At 35.2% G+C, this 19,134-nt stretch overlaps 3 protein-coding genes across 5 annotated transcripts; all 3 read left to right on the top strand.

The window, feature by feature from the left end:
* The first annotated feature begins 1,805 nt into the window (after positions 1-1,805).
* Positions 1,806-3,365, top strand: LOC110792727 (uncharacterized). The gene has a single exon (XM_021997550.2). It carries the CDS (start codon positions 1,806-1,808, stop codon positions 3,363-3,365), a length of 1,560 nt encoding a protein of 519 aa, XP_021853242.2.
* Positions 3,366-7,207: 3,842 nt separating this feature from the next.
* On the top strand, positions 7,208-11,050 carry LOC110777870 (uncharacterized). Of its 3 annotated transcripts, none has more exons than XR_008925760.1 (5): positions 7,208-7,631; positions 7,774-7,821; positions 9,533-10,005; positions 10,140-10,316; positions 10,395-11,050. XR_008925760.1 is itself a non-coding variant. In XM_056834597.1 (5 exons), the coding sequence occupies exons 3-5, from the start codon at positions 9,534-9,536 to the stop codon at positions 10,622-10,624; spliced, it is 594 nt and encodes a 197-aa protein (XP_056690575.1). In that variant the 5' UTR covers positions 7,209-7,631; positions 7,774-7,821; position 9,533; the 3' UTR covers positions 10,625-11,050. The 3 variants fall into 3 exon arrangements, 2 of the variants coding, with proteins under 2 accessions (XP_056690575.1, XP_056690576.1); XM_056834597.1 differs by having other exon boundaries at positions 7,209-7,631; positions 9,533-9,720; XM_056834598.1 differs by lacking the exons at positions 9,533-10,005; positions 10,140-10,316; positions 10,395-11,050 and adding an exon at positions 8,642-9,510 and having other exon boundaries at positions 7,218-7,631.
* Positions 11,051-12,116: 1,066 nt separating this feature from the next.
* LOC110777868 (14 kDa zinc-binding protein) lies at positions 12,117-16,101 on the top strand. Its single transcript, XM_021982452.2, has 6 exons — positions 12,117-12,300; positions 12,526-12,773; positions 13,585-13,642; positions 14,680-14,769; positions 15,543-15,660; positions 15,767-16,101. The coding sequence occupies exons 2-6, from the start codon at positions 12,532-12,534 to the stop codon at positions 15,832-15,834; spliced, it is 576 nt and encodes a 191-aa protein (XP_021838144.1). The 5' UTR covers positions 12,117-12,300; positions 12,526-12,531; the 3' UTR covers positions 15,835-16,101.
* The last annotated feature ends 3,033 nt before the right edge of the window (positions 16,102-19,134 follow it).

Raw genomic sequence — 19,134 nt, 5'->3', positions numbered from 1 at the left:
TTTTGTTCATGTTTTTTTCCTCAGGTTACTCGGATACAAATGATGATGATGCATTTCAATGAGCATGGGAAGTCTTTCATACCCGGGTTTATTTAATGTTGTATTTTGATAACTTTATCGATTAGGTAGTTTTTAAGGTCTACCGTTTCAAGGTTATACAAGTAATATCTTTTAATTATGATCGAATTGCAACGTCTTTTGTATATGAAACTCTGAATGGATTCCAAGCTCAACTTTGGAATACGTAAGAGCTTTGGATATTTGATGTAATTAACACTCTTATATTCATGAAATTCAACGGAGTATTAATTTGGAAATATTATAAGTAATATGAATTGCTCCGTTGTTATAATTGTGTAGAGGCTTCACATAAATGAGGATTTCAGGTTATATATGCTAGAAAGTAGAGCAATGGGGTTCAATATACCAATAGACTATAGGCGGCATTTATTTGGTGCTTTAACAACATTTCCATCAAATGTCGACATATGTTTGGGCAACATTGGTTTACGCGACATTTAATTAAATGCCGCTACAAGTTTTAGCGGCTTACATATATGCCGCCTTAGCCTAAAATAAATGCTGCTAGAGGCTGTACTTGTTGTAGTGATCTTATAAATGCCACTTCCTAATAATCCATTACTGATGTTGGTGTGTTCATAGCAATGCTAAATCTGATTTTGGTACAATGCTTGATGTCTTTCTTTTGTTATCTTCCATGTTCAGGAGAGATGATGGAAGAACTTCCCTATTTCTCTGGATTCGAGCAATATAAAGAGCGATGCAAAGTATCGCCAGTACACAATACTCCTCCTATGTCTCAAGGTTTTTTTTTAAGCCTCTCGTAATCCTATCAAGGCCACTGACATCGCTCCCCAAGGTGCAATATCTTACAACGGTGCTTGAAGCAAGGGGCCGTGGAGGATGGCATCATAGAGATAAGAGTATTGTCTTCCTCCCTTTTGTCCAGTGTACTTATTGTCAAGCTACAAGTGTAAAACAAATGTAGTAACGTAAGGAAGCTTTAGGCCCTGTTCTTTATAGCTGAACTGAACTGAACTGAACTGAACTGAACTGAACTGAATACTCCTGAATTGAATTGAACAATAATGAAAATACTACTAAATAATAATAATAATAATAATAATAATAATAATAATAATAATAATAATAATAATAATAATAATAATAATAATAATAATAATAATAATAATAAATAAATAAATAAATACTCCCTCCATTTCTAAATGTTGTATCCATTTGGAATCTTGGGGGGTTTTTAAGAAAAATAGAATCTTGGTTTGTATGGGTATAAGTGTAATGATTGGGTGTAAGAGAAATGATTTTTTGTAAGAATGTGTAAGAGATTCTTTTTTAATGAATAAAGTAAGGAGAGAGAAAATATTAAAGAATTATGGGAAAGGGGATATTTTCAATTAATTAATCAAAAATCAGAAAAAATCTGATTGAAGTGGGGACCAAAGTACATGAGTTGGATTTATTTCATCCAATGAGAGTTAAGCAACAAAATAAAAAACGGAGGGAAGACTTCCCAAATTGGGAAAGTCCACTTCCCTTTTTACACTTCCCTCCAAAAACATAATTTCAGCCAAAAGTTTTCCCTCCAAACTTTTGGCTGCAAATTTTCCCTCCAAACTTTCTACATTTACCACACACCCTTTATAAATAGGGGTCAATTTCTACCAAAAAAAACCCTCATAAATTCCAACTGTTTTAAGATCAGTTACAACAACAAAAAACCAAAGGCAATAAATGCACTATAATTAATCAGCAAGGGGACATTAATGGCTTCAGATCAAGAGGAGGACGAGTTCCTCAGTTTTTCCGATGATGAAGGAGACGGCACGAACTCTGATTCAGATTATGATGATGATGAGGCAACCCAAAATGCTGAAAGTGAAGTAAATGCTCATCAAATTGGGGACTTTGAGCATAATCAACAATTGCCAGATCTTAATGAAGTGGGACAAGAATATGCACATGAATGTGAAGTGGGACCACAGCATACATCAGGTATATCAGATAACCACTCAGTTCCATTTTTGTTTGATTTGAACATGCCAACACAACAAGAGTTCCCACCATCTCCAATTCATCAAACAGAAACAGAGCAAAATCATCATAAGCCTAGAACCCCAAGGATTAACAACGAATTAAGGTTGGAAATCTTGTTGTTCCTTCTCTTAAGAAAAGAAAAGCATTCAGATGAACTCATTCATGGGACAAATAGGCAGGCTGTTATAAAGTTTGGTTACACAAGGAAGACAATTAGACTAATATGGCAGAGAGCATTGGCACATAAGGCAGCCATGGATTCGTATTTCTATGATAGCAAATATCACAACCGTGGGAGGAAGAGAATTCAAGTAACATATGAGTCTATAGCCTCCATAGGCATGGGGGACAGAACAACCATTATTGATCTTGCAAGGATGATTAATTTGAGTCCCACAACAGTTTGGAGAATGGGGAAAAGAAAACAGATAAAACCACATTCAAGTCCCTTGAATCCAGGCATTTCAGAAGAATGCAAGATGGCAAGGATGAAGTGGGTACTTGGTCTCTTAATGGACTACTCAATACCAAATGATCCCACATATTACAGCATGTATGATTTCATTCACAACGATGAGAAATGGTTCTATCTTACACAAAAAAGTCAAAGAGTTTATTTAGCAAACAATGAACCATTTCCACACAGGAAGGGAAAATCAAGAACTAAGATTCCAAAGTTCATGTTCATGGCAGCAGTAGCAAGGCCAAGGTGGGGACAAGATGGGCAGTGTGAGTGGGATGGGAAACTTGGTATATTTCCATTCACAGATGCAGTGGCAGCAAAGAGAACATCCAAAAACAGAGTGAAGGGGACAATTGAGACTAAACCAATCAAGTCAGTGAATCAGATTGCAACTAGGGCCATGCTAATCAACTACCTAATCCCAGCAATTAAAGAGAAATGGCCACCACATGAGGGGGAAAAGGTGATATACATCATTCAAGACAATGCAAAGGCACACATTTTGCAAAATGATCAAGAATGGCAGCAACATTACAAGCAAGATGGGTTTACATTGATATTGACTCAGCAGCCAGCAAACAGTACAGATTGTAACATATTAGACTTGGGGTTCTTTAGGTCAATTCAATCAATAATGCACAAAAAGATGCCTAAAACAGTTGAAGATTTAAGTGGTGCTGTGACTGAGGCATATAATGAACTGCATGCAAAGACTCTATCTAATGTGTGGATGTCACTTCAATATGTTGGAAATGAAATTTTGAAGCACAAGGGGGACAACAACTACCAACTCCCACACAACAAGAAAAAATATTTTAGAAGATGAGGGAAATCTGTCAGAACAAGTTAAGGCCCCAAGGTAGGCTGTGAATGAATACAAACAACTTGTTGATGAATGGAGAGCAAATCAGTGAAGTATAGAGCAAGAACGAGAGATTACTTTTTGTGTTTTGGGAACATGTTTTAAAAGTTATAAGAACAAACAGAATGTCACTTTTGTAAGCTTGAATGAAAGCATCACATGTATTTAAAACATTTTGGAAGCAACATATCAACTGGAAGAATGAATGAATCAATTTATTGTTGTTAATCTTTAGTTTTTGTTCATCATACTCACATTCATGTACTTATTCATGTACATGGCATAATCACATATGAACTCAGGGCATGCAAAATCATAAGGGAACATGTACATGGAAGCAAGAACATGGAAGCAATGCACAAGGCAACAATGCACAAGGTAACATGAACAAGACAGCATGAACAAGGCAACAATAACTAGGCAGCAATGCACAAGGCAACAATAACTAGGTAATCACAATCATAGTTTAGTTTTTGTTCATCATAATCACAATCATGTTTATTATTTCTAGTTGTAATTGAAACACAAAACATCAATTGAATCAGTCAACCATTCCTTAAACCATGAAGGGGACATCTTTATGTTTTCAAGGCAACACATGAATTCATTTTCAAGCCAAGGCAAAGCATGGGGACATGTTGTTCTCAGTTTGTATTTGTTCATCATCATTGAATGCTATACTTTAATATCCTCCTCCAAAATGGAGTGAATGACTAACACAAACAGAAATGGGAAAGGAAAGTCACTCCATTTGACAGAGGATACTAAAAGTTTAGGAAACTCAGGACATGCAAAATCACAACTTCGAACACATCGGCTTCAAAATGGAAAGAATGCATATCACATCATTTTCAGATGGAAAATCTTCCCACTTTGAAACCGATGCGTCAAAAGATGTAATATTCGAGTTACTAAACCATTTCATCATTGAACAACTCAAAAAAAACAAGGCATGAGCAAGGCAGCAAATGCAAGGTAGTTACTTACAACATACTTAGAAAGTCATATGCAAAATCACTTCTCTAAACACATCGGCATCTAAGTGGAAAGAATGCATATCACATCATTTTCAGATGGAAAATCTTCCCACTTAGAAACCGATGCGTCAACAAAAGTAAATTTCGATATGCTTGAACCAATTCATCATTGAACAAAGCATCAAGAACAAGGCATCAAGTACATAGAAGCAAGTACACACAACCATCTCAGAATGTCCCCAAGCATACCTCACACAAACCCCATCCACCAACACTTAGCTCCTGAGAAGCATTATTCATGCTAATGGCGCATGAGTGTTAATGGAATATAGGGTTTGAGTGTCAGCGAATGAAGACTCATCATAGATGACTCAAAACAAATAACAAGGCAGCAATGGACAAGGCACAACAATCTCAGTTAGGTTGATTTACAGCATATATTTAGTATGTTTCTAAATTTTAACAACCTCATCACCCTTTCACAAAAGGGATTACATGATCACTTCTTCGTTTGTGAAATGAAATTTATCCCCTTTTGTAAAAGGGGACGAGGGAATATGTTAGAAACCAAAATCTAAGATAATCAACAATTACATCACATATCACAATGATCAAACTCACACATGGGACATTAGCAAACATTAGGGTTTCAATCTCAGAGTTGTTGAATAGCATCATTGATCTATTGTATCAATATTTTCTCAACTTTAACATCCTTTTGCCTGACGGAATGATTGATATTCACTACTAATCATGTGAAATGACAATCACTCCATTAGACAAAAGGAGTTAAAGGACAAGTATTGAAACATAAATCTCAGGATATCAACCTATAACATCATTGATTATCATTAACACCACAATCAAACATGTGGTTTAGTGTCATGGTGGTCCTTCCAAAGGGAATTGAAAAATTGTGAACTATCACATTGGATATTTAACAATAAATCAATCCCCTTTGAAGGATCACCTAACTAACAAAAGTGAAACATGCATGACATCAAAATTCATCTCAGATGTCCCCAAGCATTATTGAAACAAATTCAACCTACACACACTTAGCGCCTGAGAAGCATCATCACTGATACTAATGGAAGCACGAGTGAGTGTAGGTAACTTGAATTGTTTCTCAGCATATGAAAGACTCATCATCGATGTAACATAACAAAGGTACTTAAGGGGACAACTAAAAACTAAATATACAAGACATGTATTGCCTCTCCCGTCTAATGCCAGTTTATATGTAAAGGATTCAATTTCATTGTTTCCTAGGACATTGAAACTGGCAAAAGACCGGAAAGCCATCACAAATCATGTAAATTTTGGTCTCTGACATGCAATTCGAAAACTTCATCATTTAACCAAAAAAATCAAGGGATCTCTGACATGCAATTCGAAAAATAATCATTTAACAAAATAAATCAAGGGATCTCTGACATGCAATTAGAAAACTTCATCATATAACAAAAAATATCAAGGGATCTCTGACATGCAATTCGAAAACTTCATCATTTAACACAAAAAATCAAACATTTTTTGGACATGCATGATGAAATCAAACTACTTCATGACAATACAATAAGATCAACATTTTTCGGACATGCATGTTGAAATAAACCGAAAACATATGAACCTATGTTAAATCTAAAAAAATAACCAAAAATCATCAACAAATGGAAAAAAATCATAAAAATTCACAAAAAATCACAATAAATAAGAACATGCAGAGTAACCCTATTTTTATTATAAACCCTACGTTTCAACCAAAAATCACAGATTTTCTCCAAGAAACACAAAAAATCCCAAAAATAGAGTAAACCCTAATTAACTCGAAAAATCAGGAAAACAACCCAAAAATAAGTAAATATACCTCATCACATTCGTCTCCTCCAAAGAATCTCAGATCTGCTGGTGTGGGGACTCGATCGTCGTATTTGGACTCCACCTCTTCACCAGGCTCCACTTCCATTTTCTCAAACCAAGCTTTGAGATAATTTCGGGTACTCGTGTTCTCCTTCTGGGCCAACCTCAAATTATTCAGATACTCGCCAGAATACGAGTGGTCGTTGTTGGAACAATTGCATTTCGAGCACCAATCACAGTTTGGGTCAGGAATTCGTTACCCAGAAGTACCCACCGAATTACTCGGAAGATATTTGGAGGAAGAGGATCCCATTCAGAAATTAATAAAACCCTAATAAAACTCCGATTTTATCCCCCAAAAAAATTTCACCAGAGAATCGATTATCAACCGGGATTTGGGACGACAAAGGGGACAAAACTAGAGGGGATCTCACCGGAATGTGATTCCGGTTAAAGTTTGAGAACAAATTTGAGCGAAAAACCCAAAGATCTGAGAGATCTCTTCAAAAAAATCGAAGAACAGGGGCGGAGAAGGTTAGGGTTTTTAGAGAAACAAAGAGATTTCTTGAGGAGAGAGAGGGAGACAGGAGGAGAGAGAGTTAAGAAAAAGAGAGGGATCCAAAGAGAATGAGGAGAGAGAGGGTGAGAGGGACGGTTTATAAGGAGAGAGGGGGTGAGAGTGACGTTAGGGTTTTATTAATTTAATAAGGGAGATGGGTGGGTTAAATGAATAAAATATTATGGGTGGGGAAAATTATGTGGGAATATGGGTAGAATCTTTAGGTATTTTGGTAATTAGATTGAAATGTAAGGGTATTTTAGGAAAAAATGTATGTCCAAAAATAGAAAAGATTCTAAGTGGATACAACATTATGAAACGACTAAAAAGAAAACGAATACAACAAAAAGAAACGGAGGGAGTAATACTAATAATAAATAAATAAATAATAATTATTGTAATAATAATAATAATAAATAATAATGATTATATTAATAATAATAAATAATAATAATAATAATAATAATAAATAAATAAAAAAAATATCTATTTTAATAATAAAAAAAATAATAAATAATAATAATAATATTAAATAAATAATTAATAATAAATAATAATATTATATTTGTATATGTTTTTATTTTGAAATTTTTTATAAGCAAACAAAAAATTAATGAAATAATTAAAAAAAAAATGTTCCCTTGAATGCTGCTAGCCTGCTACGGTGCTACCCTTGAGTCCTTGACTCATTAAAAAAAAAAAAAGCAAAAAAAGAAAAGCAAAAACCTAATATATCTCTCAATTCATTAGATAGCCGCCCAAATAGAACTCTCTCCTCTGTTTCATCTTTCTCAAAGTTGTAGTTCAAGCTATTTTCCTTCAACAAATCAGGTATTCTACTACTCTACTCGTCAATGTAATGCTTTCCCCTCTCGTTTTTTGCACAAATAAAATCAAGGGCACGAATCAGGTATTTGTTACTTCCGATTCAGGCACAATTTGACGTTTGATTTCCGTGACTTTTACAAATCAGGTTGCTGTTGCAAAGATCAGACGACCAACGTACTATTCCACAAATCAGGTTTTTTTTTTTTAATTTGTGATTTAATTTACAGTTTCCGTTTTTTCGACATTGCTTGCGATTTAATTTTGGACTGGTTACGATTTGTCAGTTCTATTTCTTTTGTCCGTCTAAAGTTTGATCAGAAGATATTTGTCTGATTTAATTCCGTTTTTTGCATATTAATTAGATCCATATTCATTTCCATATTAGAAGAGATGACCAGGTTATGAGATAATATTGGTTTATGATATCGATTTCTTGATTAGTTGTTTTAGTTCACCAAGGCAAATTATTAAGACATCATTTCTATATGCAAGCAGCTCTTTCAAAGGCTCAAATAAACTGATTTCATCCCCTTATCATATGTACTGATTGTTCATCCATGGCATGATTTTATTTGTGAGTATATGGTGCTTGACTGCTTGTCGACTTATTTTATGTTTGTTATATAAGATAATGTCTAGGATTAATTGGGATGATGATAAAACAAGAAAGTTCCTTAATATTGTGGTCGAGGAGAAAGACAAAGGATGTAGCAAATTTAGTTGGCCAAGCATTGCCAAGCTTTATAATCTCCAAACAGGAGACAATATAGTTGGAAAACAAGCGTATAATCGTTATACTGACTTGAAAGCGCAGTTCAAATCATGGGAGGAATTGCAAAAAATGACTGGCATAGCTTATGATCCTACAACTGGCGCCGTGGATGTGGAAGAAAAAAGTTTGGAGAGATGGAAAAATTACTTGCAGATATATAATTATATACTTCTAAATTCGTTTATTACATATAATGACATAGTTTTTAAAATTCTAATGAGTGCAAGTTTGGTTATTACAGAGGAATCCCAAGTATGGATTAATATTGGCCAAAAAGGAGTTGGTGAATATTGATGACTATATGCTGGTCAAACTGCTCATGGGGTTGGTGGTTGCTTTTCACCCTCGATGGCAAAAGGACCATCATATTTGACAAATGTGGATGATTTGACCCTTAATGAAGAAGAAGGTTCTGGAGATAATGAATTAGATAATGACATTGTACTTCCACCTTCCACTGAAAATCAATCCCCTCCAAGGTCTGTCATGCGAAAAGTATCTCGTACCACCACCAAACGAAAGACTGACGAGTCCATAGATTCAAATGAACTTAAGAGAAAGAACACTAGTTTTGATGCTATCATTAAGTTATTGGCTGATCCTGCTTCATCTAGTGTTGTTTCATCTGGTGTTGGTCCATATGTTGCAACCTCAAGGGCTGAAAGGGTTAGTGCTGCCTTGACAAGCATGGGAGTGTGTGAGAAACGGGGTGATGAGTATTATGTGGCTACTGTGCGTTACTTACGTTTGGAGGATCATGCTGAAAATTTCTTAACACTCAAAAATGATAATCAGAGGTGGGTTTACTTGAGAGAGCTTGATGTGGCTCCTATTCATCCCACCGTGGCTCCTATTGTTGATCTTGATGTGGATCATGTTGATGATTAGTTTGATGACGAGGATGTTGGAATTCTGATGTTGGGAATTAAGAACTTAGTTGTTATTTATTTTAAATGGAACTTAGTGTGTTGTAGTTTATTTTGGATCTTTGTGTGTTGTACTTTATTTTGGATCTTTGTTTTATGTATTGTGGTGTTTTATTTTGCTACAACACTATCTTATATTTTCTTGCAATATATGTGTGTTATGTCACTTCAAAATCCTTATATTTTTAATTGTTTGGTGTTTGTAGAATGGAAGATAATATTAGACGAGCATCTATCATTTTTGCATTAGAAGAAATTAGAAGATCACTTCAACCACTTTCTGGATCAACACCAAGACAACCCAATAGGGAAGGAGGAGAAAGTGGCGCTCATTACATACATAGGTTGTTGACTGATCCTACGCTATGTAAAGAGCAACTACGACTTGATAGGGGTATGTTTGTCAAACTAGTGAACTTGATGGTTGAAAGAAAATTATTAGAAGATAGTAAATATATAACGGTAGCCGAACAAGTTGGAATTTGTTTATACATATTAGCCAAGGGAGATTCATATTGTGATGCTTGCGGTACATTCAAGCATTTCGTATCTACAATATGCAAGTATTTTAGACAAGTATTAGATGCTTTGGTCGTATTGTCGTTCGATATTATTAGACCGCATCGTGATTTGTATGAGATTCCTCCTGAAGTAGAGGACGGTACACTCTATTGTTAAGGTAATGAACTGCACTATATTTCCACTACATTTTAAAAAATAGCAATTATTAGTTAACAATTTTTAATATTATTATTCAGAATGCTATTGGGGCTATAGATGGAACTCATATACAAGCAATTGTTCGTGATGCAGATGGTGTGCCATTTCGGGATTACCATGGGAAAAAGAGTTGGAATGTGATGGCTTGTTGCTCATTTGACAGAATTTTCACATTTATTAATGTGGGATGGGAGGGAAGTGCCCATGATGCTACGGTGTGGAAAGATTCTTTAACTGATTCAAAATACTGTTTTCCGCATCCACCTGAAGGTAACATTATATATATAGTTGTTGACATCAATAATTAACTAATTAATGTTCTAATTTTTTTCCCATTATAATTTTTAGGAAAATATTATATGGTCGACTCAGGATATCCAAACACTCTTGGATATTTGTCTCCAGTAAGAAATGATGGAATTAGATGTTATATGCCGGAGTTTAGGCGTAGAAAACCTAATGGAATGGAAGAACATTACAATCATCTACATTCGTCATTAAGAATGAAAATAGAAATGTCATTTGGTCAATTGAAAAAAGGTGGAAGGTGCTCCATACTATGCCTCAAACGTCACTAAGGTGCCAAATGAAGATTATTGTTTCTACTTTCACGCTTCATAATTTCATAAGAATGTGCACACTTGACATACCAATCAGACAACATGGTCCAAGTATTGGAAGAGTAGATGAAAATATGTTGGAAGAAGGTCGTAAAACCGCCACGTTTCTAGTGAGAAATGCTATAGCTCAACAAATTTGGGATGTAAAGCGACCACGGAAAGAAAATGTCAACGATGAAGTTGAAGATGGCGATGATGATGAAGTTGAAGATGGCAATGATGATGAAGTAGAAGATGACAATGATGATGAAATTGAAGATGGCAATGAACATATGAAAGTAGATGATTAGAAAAATAAAATGTAGTAGAAGACTATTAATTTTGTGAGCAATGTAAATTACACCTATTGATATAATATTTATTTTGTGAGCAAATTTAATTACACGCATTGATATGATATTTATTTACACCTCGCAAAATTTGGAAATGAGTCATACGAATAATAATAATAATAATAATAATAATAATAATAATAATAATAATAATAATAATAATAATAATAATAATAATACAAAAATAACAAAAATATTAATATTACGAATAATAATAGTTATAATACTCCCTCCGTATTTATTTAAGGGATACACTTGCCTTTTCCGGCCGTATTTATTTAAGAGATACACTTGCCATTTTTAGTAACTTATCAACCCCACCATCTAATTAAATAATACATCTAATATACCCTATCACCCACCATCATATTAAACAAATAATTTCATATACCCACCTCACCCTCCACCCACCAAAATGACATGGTCCCCACATGTTTAATTATTAAAATATCTATTCAACCCCACTTGCTTTATTATTTTATTTCATTTAATTATTCTTCTTAATACCCGTGCCCGGCCAAGTGTATCTCTTAAAAAAATACGGAGGGAGTAATTATTATTATTATTATTTTAATAATGATAATAATAATAATTATTTTAATAATAATAATAATATAACAATAGTAATAACATAAATAGTAGTAACAATAATAATAATAATGATAATAATAATAATAATAATAATAATAATATATTAATAATAATAATAATAATAATAATAATAATAATAATAATAATAATAATAATAATAATAATAATAATAATAATAATAAGGAACTGAACTGAATACTCATGAACTGAACTGAATGCTCCTGAACTGAACTGAATGCTCCTGAACTGAACTGAACTGCGAAATAAGTCCTGAAGCTGAAATTAAGCCAAAAAGAACAGGGTCTTAGTTATACAAAAGTATCTTTTATTAATTATTTTCAAAAACTTTTTATTTAGTATTAACTCTAGGCATTGTGGTTGACTTTTGGCTTGTAATTGTGCTTCCAAGTTGTAGTAGCTTCTGTAGCATTTACCATAACTTTGCAAATGCATGTATTTTATTTAATTAGATCTCGTAATGTATTTACAAAATAGTTTTGTATACCTGGGGGATCGTGCGATCCAACAACTAGTTTCCTAAAAATTACGGAGTAGATAATTTTCATGTTACTCACTTCGTTTCAGCAAAACTGTTCCGGTGACAAATAAAAACGCCCAATTACCACGGCTCACTACTTCACTGTCACCAGTCACCAGTCACCACCACTGACGTCTCTCAAGTCACCGTCTGTTCTTCTCTACGCTTCCCAGGTACAACCTTAATCCTACTGAAACTATACTGTATGAATTTCCTAATTTCATTCTTATTGAATCCATTCAACTCTAACTTCATACTAAAATTTCTGTAAATTAAATTCATTAACTTCAGAATTGATCTATTTGTTCAATTAAAGTTAGTGTATTGAAATAATGTAATCACGAATTGGGGTTTTCTTTATTTTTTTACATTTTTAATTTGGGTTGTTGATATTACAGAGAACAATGTCAGCTATTCTATCTCCGATGCGATTATGTCGAAATCCCATCAGAGCCCGGTTTTTTTCCGGTCGTTTTGGGTCCCTATTGAACCGGGATGTTCCGAGTTTGACTCGGGTTGTGAGCAGTCCAGGTCTGAATCAAACTCGGATAGCTTCAAATTCAACGTCATCATCAAACCCTTCAGTGAGTTCAGAAAAGGATGCTGCTTTGGCTGCTGCTTCCACTTCCCCTGATTCTCCTACTATGTAATCTTTCTCTTTCTCTCTCTCTCCTTGAGTTGGTGGAAATTTGTGCTTGTAAAAGACATGATGTGTTTATATTAAATTAATAGGAGCTACAAAGGCCATTGATGTAGACAGAACTCGACCCCAGCATCCCAGGTCTTGGGTTCAAACCCCCCATGAAAAACTTTAACTGAATGAGGATTACATTCACAATGAATTTATGGGATTACACAAGTGAAATGTAACAATGTGCTGACATTAATGATAGTCAAGCATATAATCCATATATAGTTTTGTTATGTAGGTAAATATGGGCTAGAGTTTTAGGAGAGTAGTTAGATATGCGAATATGGTGTGGGAACCAACATAATCCTTGGTGCCAATTTACATGCATGATTGATGGCCGATATCGGTTGCTGTTTGTTTGAATACATGCCAATTTGGAGGTGTATAGGAATGACCGAATCAGAATTGAGTGACAATAGGAGATTGGAGAAGTAATAGGGAAACCATCCATATTATTTTACACAAGGGTTTTCATGGGTTTTGGAGCTGTACCCCCCTGTTGATGGTTTTGTTAATTAGTCACTTCGGTTTTGGCTCTTGGAATCTGTTTGCTGTGATTTGGTTGCTGAGCCTGAGTGTACTATGCTTTAAACTTTTGAATGATATTGTAAGGTTCTTCCTATTTTCTAGTGGGAATATTGTAGAGCTTTTTGAATCTCCTAGTTAGGGGTTGTAATTCAAGATATGGGATTTTCAATTAAGTTCTTTTAGTTCGGTATGTTGGTTTTGGTTCACCTAAGGTTTACTGCCTTTTGTCCCTGTGCAGATTTGACAAGATTATTAACAAAGAAATTCCAGCAAATGTAGTTTATGAGGATGAGAAGGTTCTGACTGCTACTGCTTTCTGTCAACCATATGTGTTTCTGTTAGCCACCATTACACATTTATCATAAGTTACAGTCATTGAATTTGTGAGACAGTTTGCCTGTTGGTCTTCTGGTTAGTCATATACTGTCACACAACTTATACGAAGTATGTTTTAGTCTAAAAGTTGAATCAGGCCTCTCAGTTAATTATTTGTTTTAATACTTCGTAATTTTTTTTTTTTGTATATATTCACTCTTTTGTAAGCTCTTTAGTCCTGGTTCCATTTCTGAAATTCTTGCTGTGCTTATATACGTCCCTCCTAGCTTTTATTTGTTTTTTGGCACCTAGTTGAAAAAACTTCTTCGGCCTTCATCCGGACCTGGAAAAATGCTGTTGCATTTGGCTGTCGTGATTAAGATACATTTAAGAATGAGCTTCATACTCAGCGTGTATGTGTTTTTTCCATTACTGTTTTTCTCTGATTGTTATGTTCTTTGACTTAAGAGACCTTTATTCAAATACTTGTCTTCTGCTAGATCAATCTGCTTTTCGTCATTGTTAGGATCAACTGCCTTAATGACCATTGCCTCATTGGTTTCTTTGCTAAGCTCTTGCATGTTCACGTTGATTTTCGTTATGCCTGCAAGATATAAACTGAATAATTTATTCACTCATTCAGCTAGCTCGTGGCCTGCTTATTTATTTTTCTTTTCAGGTGGGCTTTGGCCTCAATAAATGAATTATTTATGTGAAACCAACTTCTGGCTCCTATTTCTTTATATGTACAGTAATTGTTGGTCTTGCCTGTATTACATGCCATTCTTTGGAGCTTTTCAGAATGCACATGTACGAAGAAATTTGCTATTTCTGGTGACTTTAATCCTATATAACCTTGAAAATTTGTTTGTCTTCTACTATTATCTTTTGGAAATATTTCTGGGTTTTAGCAATCTGTTTTAGGAGTTAGGACTAGGCTACTTCTTTTTCTTTTGTGTATCCGAGGCTTTTAGCCCTCGTATATGTTGTATCTGACTTATGAATGGTTTTGGCCTAGGTTCTTGCTTTTCGGGATATCAATCCACAAGCTCCTGTACACATCTTGATCATTCCCAAAATTAGGGATGGTTTGAGCAGACTTGCCAAGGTATTTGTTTCACATTCGACAATGTTGTGTCACTTTTGTGTCATATCCTTGCCTTTTCTGGATGTATACTTGAGTGTTTTTGGCTGGTTATTTTCTGTTTCATTGTGTCCTAGCAACTTTGACACTATTTGGCTATTGATGTTCTTGGAATTTAAGGGCTCGGGTCTTGATACTTTCTTTTGATTAAAGGATTTCGTATTGTGGTTCCATGTGTATATGACTAATTATATTGTTTCTTTACCAGTCTCAATTTTCTCTGGATGAGTTTTGTGGCTAAACTCAGAATTGATTTTGATTCCTATATTGTGCACAAAAGTTGATTTTTTTTATTGTTCTGACTTCTTAGCTCAGACTTGAGTATTTTGAACTACAAAGTGACGCCAACACTTCCTATTTTATACAAGTACGATTTTAAAGACGTACTAAAAAAATAAGCGAACATGAGGCCAAAGATTGATACTCCGCTAAGTGTGTTCTGAGCGCTTAAGAAAAATATCAAGATTGTTGACCAGGTAGGTTTAGTTATAAGTTAGATTAGTCGAGAAGTAGTATCATTTAGACCCATTTTTCTCTCTTATCTCAACTTCTTTTCTTTTACATACAATTATGAAAACTATTTGTTGGTATGTTGAGTTGAGAAGTCACGAACTAGACCAGACTCAGAGCCTTTTCTGCTTGCCAATTTAAGACCGAGCCATATATACCTTGGTAATAAAGATCATCTGAAGCTGAACTTAGATTTATGTGATGATAATTTTCTTCCCAAATTGCAGGCAGAAGAAAGGCACTGTGAGATCCTTGGCCTTCTCCTTTACACTGCAAAGGTGATTGCTAAACAGGAAGGTCTTGAAGACGGTTTCAGGATTGTCATTAATGATGGACCCAAAGGATGTAAGCAATTAAGATTCTGAATTTTTAGATTTGTAACTTGTTTAGTTGTTTTCTATGGCTTAACTTGTTATTTTGTTAATCTGATATGTCCTCAACTGCTTATTAGGTCAATCTGTTTATCACATTCACGTGCACCTTCTTGGGGGACGCCAAATGGAGTGGCCTGCTGGCTGAGTGAACTTGGTTGGTTAGGGAACTTGGTGTCTGCTTATATTTTTCCCGATGAAAATTATGGTGCAAAAAACTGGTGAATGTTGTATTTTCCCCGATGCAGAAATATCGAGTTTATTGTCTAGAAAAGTTCAACATTTTTGGATCATTTACTGTACTTGTCTATATACATAATATTGGTAAGTCCTGATCTTTCTGTCACAAGCCTCTGTTATGCTGTCACTCGATCTATCAACACTTTATTAATCTTATGAATTCTTTTAGTTATTATTTTTTGTTTTTGGGAGTAGTTCATGGTTTTTTTTTTTGCTAGTACTGAAAAAGTCTTGTAGAAGTTCAGCTAGAATGAAGAACCCTACATGGACTGCCTCTGCAAGTGAACTGGTTGTACTGATAACGATCTGAACAGATTATAGAAGTCAGGAAAAAACGGACTGATGAAATGAGTTGGGGCCTCGGGAGTAGACCCATTTCATCCGTCAAGTCAGATCAACATCGGGTTGGACAGTTTGGTTGTTATTTGAGTTAACTGATAAACTAACAACACAGCTACTAGTTGTGGATGGAGTAAGTAATTTGTGACGAGTTTTCTGGGTTTTCGTTACCTTCAGCTAAACTATTGAAGGATTACCATGCTTGTGCTGTGGCTGTGGGGTTCTGTCTTAAAGGGTAGTGTCCTTTTGGCTGCTGGCTTATAGTATAATGTTTAGTGTGGGTTCATACATCATTAATTTTATGGGGTTGCCTTGTTCTAACTTTCAGACCTCATCTACCTGTTTTTGTGGGCATGGACCCATTTGTTCAAGTTGGTGAGCTTTTGGGATAGTGGATATCATTCTTGACTCATATTGACTTTGCGTTTTTAGTAGTTCCATTTTATCCATCAAGGAAAAACGTTGCGAGAATACTTCCTCCGTCCTTTTAGCGCAATTTGGATTATACATCCGGGTGCACAATACTCATTGTGCACCCTGTTGAACATTTATTGAAAATCTAATGAACATAAATAATTATTTCAATGTACATGTACTAGTGAAATATTTAAACTATACGTTCTATGGATTTGAACTATATGTTCATTGGCTATATGTTCTTTGGGTATGAAGTATATGTTCTTTGTATTTGAACTACATGTTTATTTAAAAAAAGGGTGCACAGTGAGCATTGTGCATCTGGGTGCATAAATCATATTTTCAATTTAGAGAATTTTGTTACGTGTTTTTGGATGTCTTTGTTATTTCAATGTCTCTATTTTACACGTGGGATTATAAAAGTAAGTTCAATTTTAGAACGTGAATTGAATTGATGATGCCAAATTGCGGAGATGGGGGCGTTTGAATGGGAAAGAAGGAGATTATGGCAATACTATAGCATGACTAGTTAGTGCTTACTAGTTGCATCCACCTAATGAATGGATAAAGAACAAAAAGATGATAAGGTGAAGATCTTTGAGTTTGATGTAACCTTTAAGCTGTATTCCAGTGTAAATAGATAACGTATACGTACATAGTATTCTACTTCGTATACAAATTTACACAAAAATCAATAAACTTGCTTAGGACGTGGACTCCTTCATTTTTATGTCGTCTAGTTATGATATAATATTCCGTAGTTGTGGGCTGGGCCACACTTCGGGCCGAGCCTATAGGTCATGGCTTGAACGGGCTTGGCCCATTCCAAACCCGTTTATAACGAGTGGCGGATCGTTAAAAATTGGGGCTTAGGGCCATGTGACTTGTTGTCGGACTGAGCCGTTGTGTCTAAATCTAATTTTACTAATTCAACGTGCTTTGTAGTCATTTTTCCAAATAAAATGTGTCCGGCATACGACTCGCGACTTTGTGCCAATGTCGGACCAGGCTTTTCCACGTGGGGTCGGGTTGGGACTTGGGTCAGTCCGCCCACAACCATATTTACTTCGTAGTATTGATCGCGATTACATTGCAATATACGCAGTATAACACTCTCTATGCAGAGTGCGGGTGGACTATAATTTTGGGTCTTTATAAGGGGGTGTTTGGGTTACAAATTCCTGGTATGATGTGTAGTACGAGTTTAAAACAATCTAAATCGGTACCATATGTTTGGTTGATAATTCGGATATTTCATGAAATACCCCCGAGGTTTAAGTTAATTCACCAGGTACCCTCGTTGTTTCAGTAATCTACCAGGTACCCCTCAGGTTTCATTTTCTCGCATGACTTAACCCTGCCGTTAAGTGGCCGTTAGAAACTTTTTTTCACCAGGTACCCTCGTAATTTATTTCACCAGGTACCCCTGAGGTTTTTTAGATTTTCACCAGGTGCCCTTGTGCTTTATGGTAATTTCACCAGATACCCCTGCTCACCAACGGCTAGTTTTTTTAAAAAAAACTAGCCGTTGGTAAGCCTTCTCTATTTAAAGGGGGAGCCGCTGCAACTCTTCACTACAAATTTCTGTTCTTCCCCTTAACCAACTCATATTTTCCCTAATTCCCAACTCACCTTCAAATGAGCTCATATTCTCAATCCCAATCTTCTTCTACAACGTATGAATCCTCATACGTTGTAGTTCCAAACAAAACATGCAACATATGTGGGAAAAAATTTGCAATAAGAAGTTCTAAAACAATGAAAAATCCTCAAAGACTATATTACAAGTGTGACTTATGTGACAACTTCAAGTGGTGCAAGGGAAGCATTGAGCAACCACTGCCAATCAGAAACAATAGAGGTAGCACAAAGGAAGGAGAAATTGAAGAAAACAGAAGCTTGGATGAAGAAATTCACCAAATGAAGAAGAAACTCAAGCAGCAAAAGAAATTAATGCATGGAACTATCAAAATTGGCATTGTAATGTTTTTTATTCTAGTATTTGTAATGAGAAAGTGAATGATGACATTTCATCAATAATATGATATTTCATTTATGAATTAAGTAGCTTTACAAAAGTGTGCCCCGACACGCAAAAACTTTAAGTGTAGCCCTACATAAACTTGCTCCCATTGGCAAAAGATATACATGATAAGTTTAGCAAAAAGTTATGCATAAATCACAAAATCAAGTACGCTTCCTTTTTCCCTTACTTGATGCATTACGTTGTTGCTGTGAACTGGAAGCACCTTGATCTCCCCCTTGCTGTGAACCAGCTGCACCAGAACCAGCTGCACCAGCAGAACCAAAAGCACCACCAGCAGTAGCAGCAGCAGCAGCAGCCTTCTTTTGCTTTGCAGTGGCCCCACCTCTGCATGTCCTTGCATTGTGTCCCACCTCCTTGCACTTACCACACCTCACAGTGCTATTTCTCTTTCCCCTTTTTGGATCA

This window comes from Spinacia oleracea, chromosome 1 (genome assembly GCF_020520425.1).
Source record: "Spinacia oleracea cultivar Varoflay chromosome 1, BTI_SOV_V1, whole genome shotgun sequence".
Taxonomy (NCBI): domain Eukaryota; kingdom Viridiplantae; phylum Streptophyta; class Magnoliopsida; order Caryophyllales; family Amaranthaceae; genus Spinacia; species Spinacia oleracea.
Note: the sequence above shows the minus strand (reverse complement) of the source record. Positions and strands in the feature narration are given on the sequence as shown.